This window comes from Dendronephthya gigantea, unplaced genomic scaffold, assembly GCF_004324835.1.
Source record: "Dendronephthya gigantea isolate DGI-Jeju-01 unplaced genomic scaffold, DenGig_1.0 000016F, whole genome shotgun sequence".
In the NCBI taxonomy this organism is placed as follows: domain Eukaryota; kingdom Metazoa; phylum Cnidaria; class Anthozoa; order Malacalcyonacea; family Nephtheidae; genus Dendronephthya; species Dendronephthya gigantea.
The window spans coordinates 2,139,703-2,153,185 of NW_021163026.1; the positions used below are offsets into that span (position 1 = coordinate 2,139,703).

General features: G+C 37.2%; 2 protein-coding genes across 3 annotated transcripts; both read left to right on the forward strand.

Annotated features, from left to right (window-relative positions):
• Window positions 1-320: 320 nt before the first annotated feature.
• LOC114520594 (protein pelota homolog) lies at window positions 321-6,072 on the forward strand. 2 transcript variants are annotated; one of them, XM_028540901.1, is made up of 16 exons: window positions 321-653; window positions 1,238-1,330; window positions 1,493-1,643; window positions 1,891-1,981; window positions 2,174-2,337; window positions 2,498-2,558; window positions 2,708-2,748; window positions 2,855-2,938; window positions 3,022-3,058; window positions 3,215-3,261; window positions 3,334-3,407; window positions 3,812-3,883; window positions 4,317-4,391; window positions 4,471-4,502; window positions 4,932-5,033; window positions 5,998-6,072. In XM_028540901.1, the coding sequence occupies exons 1-15, from the start codon at window positions 613-615 to the stop codon at window positions 5,015-5,017; spliced, it is 1,149 nt and encodes a 382-aa protein (XP_028396702.1). In that variant the 5' UTR covers window positions 321-612; the 3' UTR covers window positions 5,018-5,033; window positions 5,998-6,072. The 2 variants fall into 2 exon arrangements, with proteins under 2 accessions (XP_028396702.1, XP_028396701.1); XM_028540900.1 differs by lacking the exon at window positions 5,998-6,072 and having other exon boundaries at window positions 322-653; window positions 4,932-5,127.
• Window positions 6,073-6,244: 172 nt separating this feature from the next.
• LOC114520591 lies at window positions 6,245-13,424 on the forward strand. Its single transcript, XM_028540897.1, has 14 exons — window positions 6,245-6,751; window positions 6,977-7,049; window positions 7,833-7,926; window positions 8,006-8,056; window positions 8,168-8,293; window positions 8,661-8,911; window positions 9,044-9,120; window positions 9,362-9,645; window positions 9,774-9,880; window positions 9,984-10,028; window positions 10,353-12,077; window positions 12,268-12,357; window positions 12,500-12,636; window positions 12,800-13,424. Exons 1-14 carry the CDS (start codon window positions 6,393-6,395, stop codon window positions 12,819-12,821), a joined length of 3,441 nt encoding a protein of 1,146 aa, XP_028396698.1. The 5' UTR covers window positions 6,245-6,392; the 3' UTR covers window positions 12,822-13,424.
• Window positions 13,425-13,483: the final 59 nt, after the last annotated feature.

The following is a 13,483-nucleotide window of genomic DNA, read 5'->3' on the forward strand; positions in this document are numbered from 1 at the left end:
AATAAGCTTGGGAAATTAATATTTATTTACTACAAATAGTTGAGTAAAAACAAATTATTCGTTGTTTACGTAACCTAAATGTAGCATCCAATTCAAAATTGTTATCCGGCTGTGTGCGATTGTGTAGGTTTTTGGCTTTCTGCTAAGATTGTTGCGATAAATAATCTTTCCCAAAATAATTAATTTGTGGGATTTATGTTTCCTGAGCGTCTGAAACAGCCTGTAATTGCAACTTCCCACGTCTAATTGTAATTCAAGATAGGATCGAGTTGGCGTTCCTGTCTCTGTTATTAAAATAGCGTAAACAAAAACGCATTAGGCGGTAAATATCACATCCAGTAAAATATGTACGAAAAAGCATTTTAAGCGGTGAAAATCATGGTTTTACAGTAGGTTTCTATAGATTGCGCGCGGCAACCCAAACTTTTGCGTTTCCCAAACTTTTGCGTGATAATTTTAACGCGATAAATTTTTCGGGAATTTGAGCTCCGCGGGAATCCAATATGGCGGCATTCAGCATCAGCATTAACATTACAAAGAAATTGTTTACCTTTTTTCTTCCAAGAAATGCACAAATGACAACTATTCTAGAGGGTTAAAGACATTTTGAGAATGAAGCAGTTACACAGAAATTTAGAAAAAGATAGTTCGGGGTTTGTATGTCTTTAAAAATTGGAGCATTAACTTGCATTTTATGTGAAGGTGCAAGGTCTATAAAAGAAATAAAAGAATGGGTCCGTTATCGAAGAGTATAAAGTTTAGTGTTGTCTATTTTGAGTCCATTATTTTGGTTTTAATATTTCTTAGGCCAGTGACAAATAAATGTAATTTTTTTCTGTTCAGCAGAGTCAATCCTATGAAATAATAAAATTTAAAATAAATCAAGTTTTCCTACATGTACAAAAAAAGCCCTGGAATTTCACTGTTTTCCTTGTTCAGGCCTTCCTTGAATAGATAGAGCCAGGCACTCATTTTGCAGAACCATCAAAAGCTTTTTTAGGGGGGGTAGGCATGGGGGTCAGGTTAAAAGGGGGGGTGGGGTGAGGAGGAGAACTGGTTGAGAAGGTGATGTCCTTCATCCCAAGTATTAAGAAGTGAAAAGTTGAGGCTCGGACATATTAGCATGAGGGTTGTCAGTTTTGGCATAGTTCCACCTCATGCTGACTTTACATGAAAGACGTCCAGCAAACTTTAGTTAGTTATTACTAGTTGACTTATCATCATTGATGGATTCCAGGGTGATCGGACTTATTCCAGATGAACCAGAAGATATGTGGCACGCTTACAATCTTATTGCTGTTGGGGATAGATTAAGAGCTACCACAATTAGGTAAACATGATGAAACAAATGTCTAGGATCAAACCACATTCCTGTCTTGCCTGTTAGCATCTAAGTGTATCATACACTGGCCACTTTCTACTAGTATCCATTGGCTTCAGAGTCTCCCTGTGGTATACTAAACAGACTGACAAATCCATGTTTCTTTCATAGGCGGGTTCAGAGTGAGTCTTCAACCGGCTCAGTAAGCAGTAATAAAGTTCGGACAATGTTGACCATCCAGGTGGAAGGTGTGGAATATGATACACAGGCATGTGTTCTGAGAATCAAGGGAAGAAATGTCCAGGAAAACCAATATGTTAAAGTACGGTTATGTATAAAAGTGATCTCCCACAAAGAACAAAATTTGCATAGTTAAATCCTATTTAACTCCTATTTAACTCAGAAATACACAACTCTGATTGGCCAATTCTGTCCTTAACTACAGTTAAAAGTTAACTAGCTAAGTCTTTTATATGGTACAACTGACCCTAGACCAATCCATACAGAAAAGGTTTAACATAAAAATCCATAAAATCATTGTGCTACCATGCATTTTTTTATAATTCTAGATGGGAGCTTATCACACCATAGACTTGGAACTCAATCGAAAATTTACGCTTTCAAAAGACCACTGGGATTTTGTAGCTCTGGAAAGAATAGGTACTGAATAATTTCTAGCATAGCCTTCTTTTCAGCTGGGTCTCATCCACGTTCTTCCTGATCTTATTCATGTCTTTGATTTGTGTTATTACATGATGAATTGACCTAAATTGATTCTATATAAGCTGACCCTTGAGGCCATTTCTCTTTGTGAATATTATGCTCAAGTTTATATCTGATCCTATGTTTTAGATTTAGCATGTGATCCAACACAGCATGCTGATTTGGGAGCAGTTATTATGCATGAAGGTCTTTGTCATGTGTGTCTAATCACAGCCAGTATGACATTAGTTCGTGCTAAGATCGACATGAACGTCCCCAGGAAACGAAAAGGTTATTGTGGGCAACATGATAAGGTATTAAATATTTCAGGCCTCTGTTGGACATTGCCTAGTGAAATGTGTACATAGCATTTCTGAACCAACTTCTATAGAAACATTCCTTGTATCTTTAACTGAACTAGCTGTTAGTCTGTCACGATTATATAGCAAAGATTATAAACATTTTCTTTTTTAGGGGATAATGAAGTTTTATGATGCAATTATTCAGGCAATTGTTAGACATATCAACTTTGACAGTAAGCATACCAGAAGATATTAGATATGTAGTAATAAGTATACATTTGGGTTTGCTAAGGCATTGCTTTAGTTCAAGTTATACCACAGAGGAAATATAGCTGTATTTGCCAGATAGCTCAGTCTATGAACTCCTTTGTGTCTCTCCTAGTTGTCAAATGTGTTCTCCTGGGAAGCCCTGGTTTTGTCAAGGTAACAGTACAAAGCATATTTTCTCTAAACATTGTATTACCTATTCAAAAATTCTTCTAGTATATTACAGCAAGATATATCACATATACATTGTACCTTTGTATAGGATCAGTTCTCAGAATACATGTTCAACCAAGCAACCAAAAATGATTTAAAAGTTCTCTTGGACAATAAGTCGAAATTTTTATTGGTAATTTGCCTTTAAATGAAATTGGTATCATAGAATAGAATTCAATGCTCTGGATGTAAAACAGTTTTTCACTGATATTTCAGGTGCATTCATCCTCTGGCCATAAACATGCTCTTAAAGGTAAAAAAATTTTAACTGTTTGACAGTTGTTGTAAGATATGCTGTTGAGAAACAACCAAACAAGACAACTTCATGATTCTTGAAGTTACTCTGCTAGCAGCTCCCTCTTTGTTGCTGCTCAGGGTTAATTTTTCACGAAGACCATTATTTCTTTAGAGATTCTCTCAGATCCTGCAATTGGTGGTAGAATTTCAGACACCAAGGTAATGAAAACAAGGCATTTGAGTGAATGATAAATCCTCATAAATACTGATAAACGCATGTCTGGTTTTCAGGCCAGTGAGGAAGTAAAAGCGTTGGATAATTTTTATCAAGTTCTTCAAAATGACCCTGATCGGGCGTACTATGGGTGAGCACAGTTAGAAAATCTTTCCATTCATTGCAGTACTACAACTAGTGCAACTTAGTGTTAACTGTTGCTACTGAAACTAGCCTGACTAGTCTAGTACTTACTGCTTTGCAATGTTTTATTCAGTGTTTCTCTTTCAACCTGACTCAATGTCAGTTGATCATTGCAGTACTGCTAGTCACACTGAGTGTTGACTGTTGCTACTAATACCAACCTGACTAGTCTAGTATACTGCTTTGCAATGTTTTATTCAGTGTTTCTCTTTCAACCTGACTCAATGTCAGTTGATCATTGCAGTACTGCTAGTCTGACTGAGTGTTGACTGTTGCTACTAATACTAGCCTGACTAGTCTAGTACTTACTGCTTTGCAATGTTTTATTCAGTGTTTCTCACTTATTTTTAGTGTGAAACACGTTGAGAGTGCGAATGAAGTGTTGGCCATAGAGACATTGCTTGTGTCAGATGAATTATTCAGGTGTGAATTTTGCGTTACTTTAATACTGAAACAAATATCTTTGGGTTGTGGCTCAGTGTAGGTAGTATTCTACAATAAGAACTACCTGAGAAAGATATCTAAAACGTGGTGGTCCAGTGTAGGTAGTATTCTACAATAAGCTGTCATGGTTTGTGTCTGAACTACCTGAAAAAGATATCTCAAACGTGGTGGTCCAGTGTAGGTAGTATTTTACAATAAGCTGTCGTGGTTTGCGTCTGAACTACCTGAAAAAGATATCTCAAACGTGGTGGTTCAGTGTAGGTAGTATTTTACAATAAGCTGTCGTGGTTTGTGTCTGAACTACCAGAGAAAGATATCTCAAACGTGGTGGTCCAGTGTAGGTAGTATTCTACAATAAGTTGTCGATGTTTGAACTACCAGAAAAATTAAATTAAAATTCGTATCTATTTAGAGCTAACGATGTAGCGGTGAGAAAACAATACGTGAATTTGGTTGAAAGTGTGAAAGAAAATGGCGGAGATGTAAAGTAAGTTGAAATGAATATATAAAATATGATTTGAAAGAAACACTTTCCAAGTTCTAGTTTCCTCTCGTTGTTTCACTAGAATATTCTCAAGTCTTCACGTGTCAGGAGAGCGTAAGTCCTGTGATTTATATCTTAAATGCAAAACCTTTGAAATATGGCATGCCTGAAGAATTTCCACAAATAGAAATGTGTTTGTGCTTCAATATGATATGACAGTCTTCTGCCCGAATATAGCTCTATCTTACAGTAATATCTTTCATCGTAATTATCGCTACTCTGGTTTTAATAAATAGAAAGTAATCACCACACAAAGATTAACTTTCACGACCCAACGTTTTGAAACTCCGGTCTAGTGTCTTCATCAGGGAATAAAGACACTAGACCGGAGTGCCGAAACGTTGGGTCGTGAAAGTTAATCTTTGTGTGGTGATTACTTTCATTTATTAAAACCAGAGTAGCGATAATTACGATGGATTATATACCTGGTTGCCGTAAACTCATTAAATTCAATTCGTTGCAATTGAGTAATGCCTTTTTTAGAATTGGGTCAGTTGTCGGGTGTGGCAGCCATATTAAGATTTCCTGTTCCAGACATAGTGGATGACGATGAAAGTGACTCAGACTAAACTAATAATAATGCCGGTAATGTATGTAAAAAAAATCATTATATAAATTTATGAAGTGAAAATATATATAATATACATCAGAAATGTATTTTGAGAGGAAAGCTGGTTTTAGGCTTTTTATGGTGATTCTCTGACCAGTGTCAGAGAATACTGTGTGTTTTTTCTATTTTGGCGAGTTTTAATTCCTGGATCACTGCCACTGGAGAAGATTAATCGCATATTTACTTGAAGTCCTTTACCGTTTTTTATTGTCATCTTTTCGCTCGTTTTCCGGCGTTTATAAATATGTTCCTGAAATGCTTCACAACTTTTATGCGAAGTTTTTATGACTATTGTCATTCCACGACAGTCCAGCGAATTTCGAGATCAGTGAGAGATCCACGCGCCCACGATTATTGATGATTTATCGATCCCATCATGCTTTAGCCTACAGCTTATAAGAGTAACTGATCTATAAAGATTGCACTGTACTATGCCCAACGAACGAAAGCTAGCTTAAGGGTGGGGGGGGGTAGCAACACAGGGGGCGAAAACCCGAGGTACGAGGTTGGGGGTAGGTGCTTTTGTCCACATTTTTTTGGTACCGTCAACCACCGTGCATATTATGGTAATATTTTGCCAGTGTTATGGTGGTTGTTATCACCTATTATAAAATAACATGTATATAACGCCTGTTCTGATTGGTTGAAGCCCGTGTTTGGATCAGGCCATCCAAACACGGAAATTTCGTGGGAATTTAAAAACAAATTTATAATGGTTAGTTATTTTATAAAACAATTACTTAATGGTTTCCGTGTTTGGATGATCTGATCCAAACACTTGGGAATGTTGCTCGAGTTAAGAAAAGCTCGCAAAACACTCGCCTTCGGCTCGTGTTTCGCGCGCTTTTCTTAACTCTCGCAACATTCCCGCGTGTTTGGATCAGGCCATCCAAACACGGAAACCATTAAGTAAATGTATATTACCACGCTTTATTATAGAATTATATCTGAAAAAATACAACCAAATGGATCTTTTGCCTTTTGGAGTTTTACTTTTTACACTTAAAACTTGCGAAAAAATCATATTCTATATAAGATAAATTAAAAAATATCTTGCACAAAAACTATAAAACTCACGCTATTCTGCTCCATAAAAACGTGGTGTAGCAGGTTGTGTGTTTATATGCAAGAAAATTAATGTAAACAATACCATTAATGGAAATACTGAACAAATATGTACGAGCATTAAAAATAAAATGGCCGGGCATTCCTGTTTCTTTTGTGTATTTTGGAGATTTCGCAAGGGACGATGTGTTCAAACAGACAGTTTACGGTAGTTTTTAGACGCTTGGTTAAGCTTTACAACAAAATCGGCTTAGGAGATTGAATTACTCATGAATATTTCGAGCAAACTTTTCGACACTAACGGGCATTTGTTGCCGCCGGAGAAAACCAATATCAGACCTCTCGATCCACTCACGAAAGGCCGAGCAAAGAGTCCTTCCCGTCGGTCACCGTCAAGACTTGGGAGGCAAAGCTCAGGAAGCGAGCTGAAACTCCCTAATTTTGTGCAGGAAGTAACTCAAAACTCCGAGTCCTCGGGTGATATCCGTGTGGCGAGCCCAACGGCTGTAAGAGCTGAATATTTTACTGTGGAAAAACATCGTATTTCAACGGATACCTCACCCAGTCATGGCAAACACTTGATAAATCACCATTTGGCAAAGGACTCGACAAGCAAGTTTAAACTAAGGTATTGTTCTTATCAGACTTCTGATTATTTGATATAAACACACTCAGTTCCTTGTTTTGGACCCATTCATATGCATTGAAATGAAACAATTATACACATTCCAATAAAAATTCGAATGATAGAAAAGTATTTCAGCTATGTCAAGTGCGAATATATTGAAAGAGATGCTGGCAGTTGGTCTTGTGTTGGTTGGTAAATATAACTTTGTTCTTTCATTTGACGCAGTGTGTTGTCTAAATCGAAGGGGAAATTCAAAATGGAGTCAGGCATTTCAAATGAAGGAGCTGTTGCATTAGAGGTTTGATCGATTGCTACATTTCACAAGATATATAAAGTAATAATCTTTGTTTACAAATGATCTAATCTAGCTTCAGATGTTTAACCAAAACAGCTTTATTAATAGACATTCAAAATTAGTTTAGTTGATATTCTTTGATCATATTAAGAATTCATCAAATTGTTTTGAGTTCCAATCGAATATTAAGGCCAATATTATCGCGGTATTAAAACTTATATGATATCGTTCAACCGAGTTTGAGATATGTTTGTTATACTGTAAGCTCAAGGAAGGAGTTTTATTAGTAGTTTGTTTAAGTGACTTATTCTGTAATAATCTACGTTTGTCAACTGTCATTGTGTTCATACAAAGCTTTGACATCCAATATCATTTTGAAATATAATAGTTTTATGATGGTAGCTTGATCCATCTCATATGGCCAGATCTCAAAGTGTTGATAAATATGCCATACCCAATTGCTATTGAGTTAAAAAAAACAGGGTAAAAAATAGGCATGTTATTCATAAGTTGAAACTTCTAATATATGGGAAAGAGGGGATTAATAATTTGATAAGGAAGTGAAGGAATGAAAATAATTGTAATTTGAGAAGTAATTATTAGGCATGTGACAATCCTCCTTCATTTCTTCAGCCTTATTCTTCTTCCTGTTTGAGAAATACTCGCTGGATGGCGGATATTTCTAAGAAAAATATATGTAACAACACATATTACAATACAGTCCAGTAAATTTCAAAGCACAAGGATAACAGTATTCAATTTTTCACTTGCATATTGATTAAAAAGTTGTTGGAAAAGCCAGTCTTGAGTTGGACAATAGAAGATGTTGGCATATGGCTGGATGAGATTGGTTTAAACAAGTTGAAAGAACATTTTATTGGTAAGTATCAGACCCACTTACTAGGATGTAAATCTTCATTTTACATAACAAAATCCTAACACTTGTTTTTTTAAACTAGATCGTAAAGTTTCTGGTAGAACACTTCTTAATCTGAGCTACGAAACACTTGGTAAGATGATTATTAGAATGTTTTACAAATTGATTGAATTACAGCTTATTTCTTATGATGTAAGCCTTATTAACATGTGATTTACAATTTGTCCATCATGTGATTTTGCAGAAGAACTGAATCTTTCGGAATCCAGTGAAGAACGAGAGCACTTCCTCTCAGAGGTTTATCATCTTCAGCAGGAAAGCGGCCATATTGATGACGAAGAAGAACAAATGATGGACAAAGAAATTGAAGGTCTGTGATGCTGGAATATTTGTCTTAGAAACTAGAAAGGAGACACAAACTATGTATTCACTTGTTTGAGGCTACAACTGTTCTATAGTGACTTTAGTTGTAATGCATGATCAATGATCATCATATTTTTAATAAATCAATGATCATATCACCTGAAAATGTATTTATATATGATAAAATGCCATCTTCATTAGATTGTGTATATAGAATTTGTTTATAAATTCTATCTAATATGAGTGGGACATGCTTGAGTTAAATTATTTGTTATTGTTTCTGAAGCTCTTCAAAGTGGGTTAAGAAATTGTTTTCAACCAAAACACCTTCATATCATTCAGCATCAAAATACAACGCTCTTTCCTCAATATAGAAACATTAAGAGGAGGTGTAAATGGACAAGAAAACGGCCATGACCGGACTCATATCTTGGTGAGTGGCAGCAGTGATCTCACACCTACTGATTCGTTCGCATCATCAAAAACGGCCAGCGACAATACACCCTCGCCTACGTCAGAAATGTCGAACGATGCAGTTCTAAATTCGAAAGACGAACCAGTTAGTCCTAAATCAACCGATCAAAATAAACCAGAACCGTCTCGTCATACCATTACAAGCAATCAGGTGAGCGGTTGTCTGCGATCTTTTCCATCTTTCCAACGGAGTCTTTTGTATCAGAAACTCCATAATTGCACATCTGGATCTTTCAATTCTTTCAACAAAAAAGGGAAATGATACATTATTTCATTTTAAAAGCTTTCGCCGACGAAAATAAGGGCGAAAAAGGATTCCTCAAAGCAAACATCGAAGAAAACAAAGCCTCGTGGAACAAGGTATGATCCGTGCCGAAAATTGTGGTAAAAAATTCCCAAATTCTCAGTCTGCATACCAAGGGATATAGCCTAATATTCCAGGTAAAACAAGGAGCTATCTAGAAAATACATTCCTTCATTTGTTTACCTCTGTGGTCAACAAGTTGATTTGGGACCTCTTTACCACTATGTGCGTCCAAATAATGAACGTATTCATATAAAATTTATTAATATTTTGCTGTTTGGTTCGTTTTTGTTGCAGAATTTCTCGTCTCTTCAATTCTCGCAGCAGTCACAAAGATCCGTCTCTGCTTAAAACGGCTCCTCCGATCTACAAGAATGCTTTTCACAATCTCATGAACACCGGACCACAAGGTGTCATCAAAGTTTGGACTGAAATGTTTCTCACAGACATGCAGTACGTCAGTTTGTTAGTAAAACACGAAGCAACCGCATTTGAAGTTATCAAGATGGTGTTGGAAAAATCAAACGCTAAAGAAGACCCGGAGTGTTATCGAATTTGTGAAATAAATGAACATAAAAAAGGTTGGTAATATCCGTGTATTTCTTTACGTATAAAACCAGACATGTACTAATGAAAAAAATACCAATTTCCTTGGACTTTTTCCCACTTAACACATGAGATGAACTCTGGAGATATTTCTTTATTGCAGAATATATTTTGGATCGAAATGAATGCCCGCTTCAGCGGGAAAGAAAGTGGTCTGACCCGGATAACTGTAGGTTTGAACTGAGATGGCGCAATGAAAGACTAATTGAGGTATTTTAATTTCAAGTCTTATGGTTGTAACATGCAATAATCTGTGCAGATAAATATACTAAAAGAATGGATGAAAATTCATCTTTCTATATTTTTTCTGTAGTGGGGATCCACTGCTGAAGATTTATCAAAGAGGGCGATTAATGAGGTGAGTTACAGCATGTGCGATTTTCGTCTTTTGATAGATGTGAACGAGTAATAAGTTACGAATGCTCTGATGTGTAAGAGCTCCTATTTGAACATCAGTAACTAATTCACTCGTTCACATCTATCAAAAGAGGAAAATCGCGTATTAAATCGCAGCAAAAATTGCAAGTGTAAACTGGTCTTTCTTAGCCAAAACTAAGGTGGTTTTAACGGAAGTATACATGGACCTCAGACACAGAAATGAACGATGCATAGCATACTCCCTCCTCGTTCAAATCAAATATTCTGATATGTCCAGTTATTTAAGATATATTTGTTTTTAAAGGAACCTCCTCACCAGGGAAATCAGGACGAGGTTCAACCTAACAACACGTCAAGTCCTCCCTCGAGTGTTTCCACATCAGAGGGGGATTCTCCTTTATCCAACGAGAAAAAACGCAATAATGTCATGGAAACTGAGTTTGCTTATGTCGTGCAATTGGATAACGAGAAAGAGGAGAAAGAGTCTGAAATTGATACGAGAAAGTCTGAGGTCAAAGAAGAAACTACCCCAAATGATTCCCAGAATGCTTTAGACCCCTATAAAGCTGGTGATCCAGACTCTCTACAAAATGCTCCTGTGAGACTGGTTTCCTCGTGCCCTGATCTTTCCAAGAAAGATGCGATTGATGGTGATCCGGAATACGGGAATCTTATTGTTTCTAAGAATTTTGGTTTCTTGAACGCTGAAATGGCTGACCTAACGGCTATCGACGATGAGCCTACGACAAATCTCGATAGCTCGTCGTCCTCCTCGGAAGAAATCGACACCTCACCGACCGTTAACGAGTTTGAGTACTCGCAGCAGCTTCGTAGATCTTCGAAGCGGCTATCCGACCGTTTGAGGTTTCAAGGAAAGCCGATCATTGAGGGACAGGCGGTTGAGATAGGGATAAATGCGAGCAACTTGGATGAAACGAGGACAGTAAAGGATAGCATCGATGGGAACGATGGTGAAATAGGGAAGAATGGTGGACTATCAATTGATAGAAGTGAAGGTAGTAATGGGTTACCAGGGGATCTTCTTGAAATTACCCGAGCAGATTTGAGCGCTGGAGGGGAAAATGCCTCGGATATTTCCGAGGCAAAGGTTGTTATGAATGGGCATGCGCATGTAGACGAGACCACGGTAGAGCAGCCTGGGAGTGAGGCAGCGCTACCTGGGAACGAGGTCTCCCCTCCTGTAATTTCGCCAGAAGTTCTGAAAAGGATCGAGGAACTCGAGAATGAAAATTTACTTTTAATCGAAGACAATCGTGAGCTAAAAAAGAACTGCAGAACTTTTGAGGGAAGAAGCCGACTAAAAGAGCGGGAATTAGAAGAAATGGAATTAGAAAAGAATGATTTGACCCATCAGGTGCAACACATGGCTGTCGAGCTACACTCGTTGAGAGCGACCAACACCGAACTTCGTGCGGAGGTTGACGAGGCCAACACGAAACTTGGTGATGTCGATGGCTGGGTCACGCGGGACGTGTTCGAGGATATTCGTGGACAGTTGTCCGTGAGCGCCGAGGAATGCGATAAGAAAGATGAGGAAATTAGAGAAATTGAAAAGAAATGTAAAAACCTAGAAATGGAGAATAAGAAAATGCAGGAACTTGAAATGGAAGTGGATAAACTTAACGAAAGAATAAAAGAGGACGGGAAAGCGACGGAAGAGACAAGAAAGAAGTTGAGAGATAAGGAAAAGAGTGTATTAGAGCTCGAACTGAAAGTTGAAACATTAGAAAATTCCTTACAAGAAAAGGAAGGCAAGTTAGCTGAAGTGGAGGCTGAGGCAGAGGGTTTACGGAAGACTGGTGCAGAGGTGAAAAAAGATTTGCAGAAGAGAGTTTCTGATCGGGAATACGAGATCTTGATTATGAAGGAAGAGAAAAAGGAGCTTTGTGTGAAGATGAAAAGTTTTGAAAGCAATGTAGAAACATTGCGAGAGGAAATGAAGAAAAAAGACGCAGAACATGAAGAAGCCATTGCTGAGATTGAACGACAGACCGCCATTAAAGATGAGGTGTGTTTTTGTCATGTAGAGTTTTATCATGTTCTTAAAGATAGCAGCTATATTAGCTCTTCTTTAGGGACCTTCATCTTCCTAAGTTCATGAACTTGAATTCATCACAAGCCCAGCATATTCCGCTTGACTTGACGAATGCTGAATATTGGTTATATTTTATAACAGCAATTGTATGCCATTTTTACAGAGTCTTTCGGTGATGGTGTCCAATCTCGAGGAACTTGTAAACGAAAGAGATATGAGAATCAAGCAGTTGAAAAACCAAATTGCGCTCTCGGTAAGAACATACATTTTGATGGAAGTTCTGTTGTTTTTCACTAGATACGATTTGTCAATGAACCTTACTTTACAACACGAACTACCTGTGTGGGCATCGTCAGCATAAGCGACTATACTAACCGCTTACCTTTCTGTTCAAGGGCACGCCTCAAAGTGAACTGGAAGCGAGAGAACATGAGTACGAGCAGAATAAGGCGTATCTGAAGCATTTGATTGCTTTAGTCCGTGAAAAAGACCCGACAATTTTGGACGGCTTGAATAAGAGCCTCAGTTCCAGGTAATGTCGCAATTAATCAACTGATCTCATGCTACACTGGATTTAGCAACTGTTACACTGTAGTTCTTTTCTTAGAATTATAAGACCTGCTAAATAATTCTAGAATTCCTGGATATTATAGTCAGTAGAAGACACGAGTGAATTGACTGCTTTATTTGTTTAGAGACTCTGAAGACTGGTGTTAAAATCATCAGTCATTTTGACTCTCCTGTCATTATTTCACGTGATCATCACATGCAACATGCAATACGAATCATCATTGAAAGCCTCTGTAATACGTAGTATTTAAAATTAGTTTTGTAATATGAATAATTTGCGCCTAAGATTGTTATAAAATAACTATTTGTTGAGACTATTTCACAAGTTGAGTTGTATTTAATTGAGGTTATTTACTTGAAAATGGTTGAGTTGTATTTGTAGACGTCCAGTAGCCCAGTTGTCCAGTTACGTATTGCGGTCTGCGCTGCATGCAACTTACTGTACTATAGATATATGCTACAATTGGTGTGCATGTATCACAGACTGCGATATTAAACTGGACACATACTTCTAGCTTACTTAAGGTAGAGATGTCAAAGGGCCTTGAATCAAATTGGTTGGTAATGCAACAGTAACAGCGGAGAAATTAAATTTATCTCCGACAATTCAAATATATGGTTCATGTGTCTTCTAGCTGATTATAGTTAGACAAAAATCATTACAGCACGAGTAGTTTTTCTAGAAAGGAATATAGTATTTTATATTTTATTACGCACAGAATACATCAAAATTTTATACTAGGGACATAATATCTGGAATAATATGAAACAGTAAACTGAACAACTTTGTTTGTCTTTTTCATTTAAAA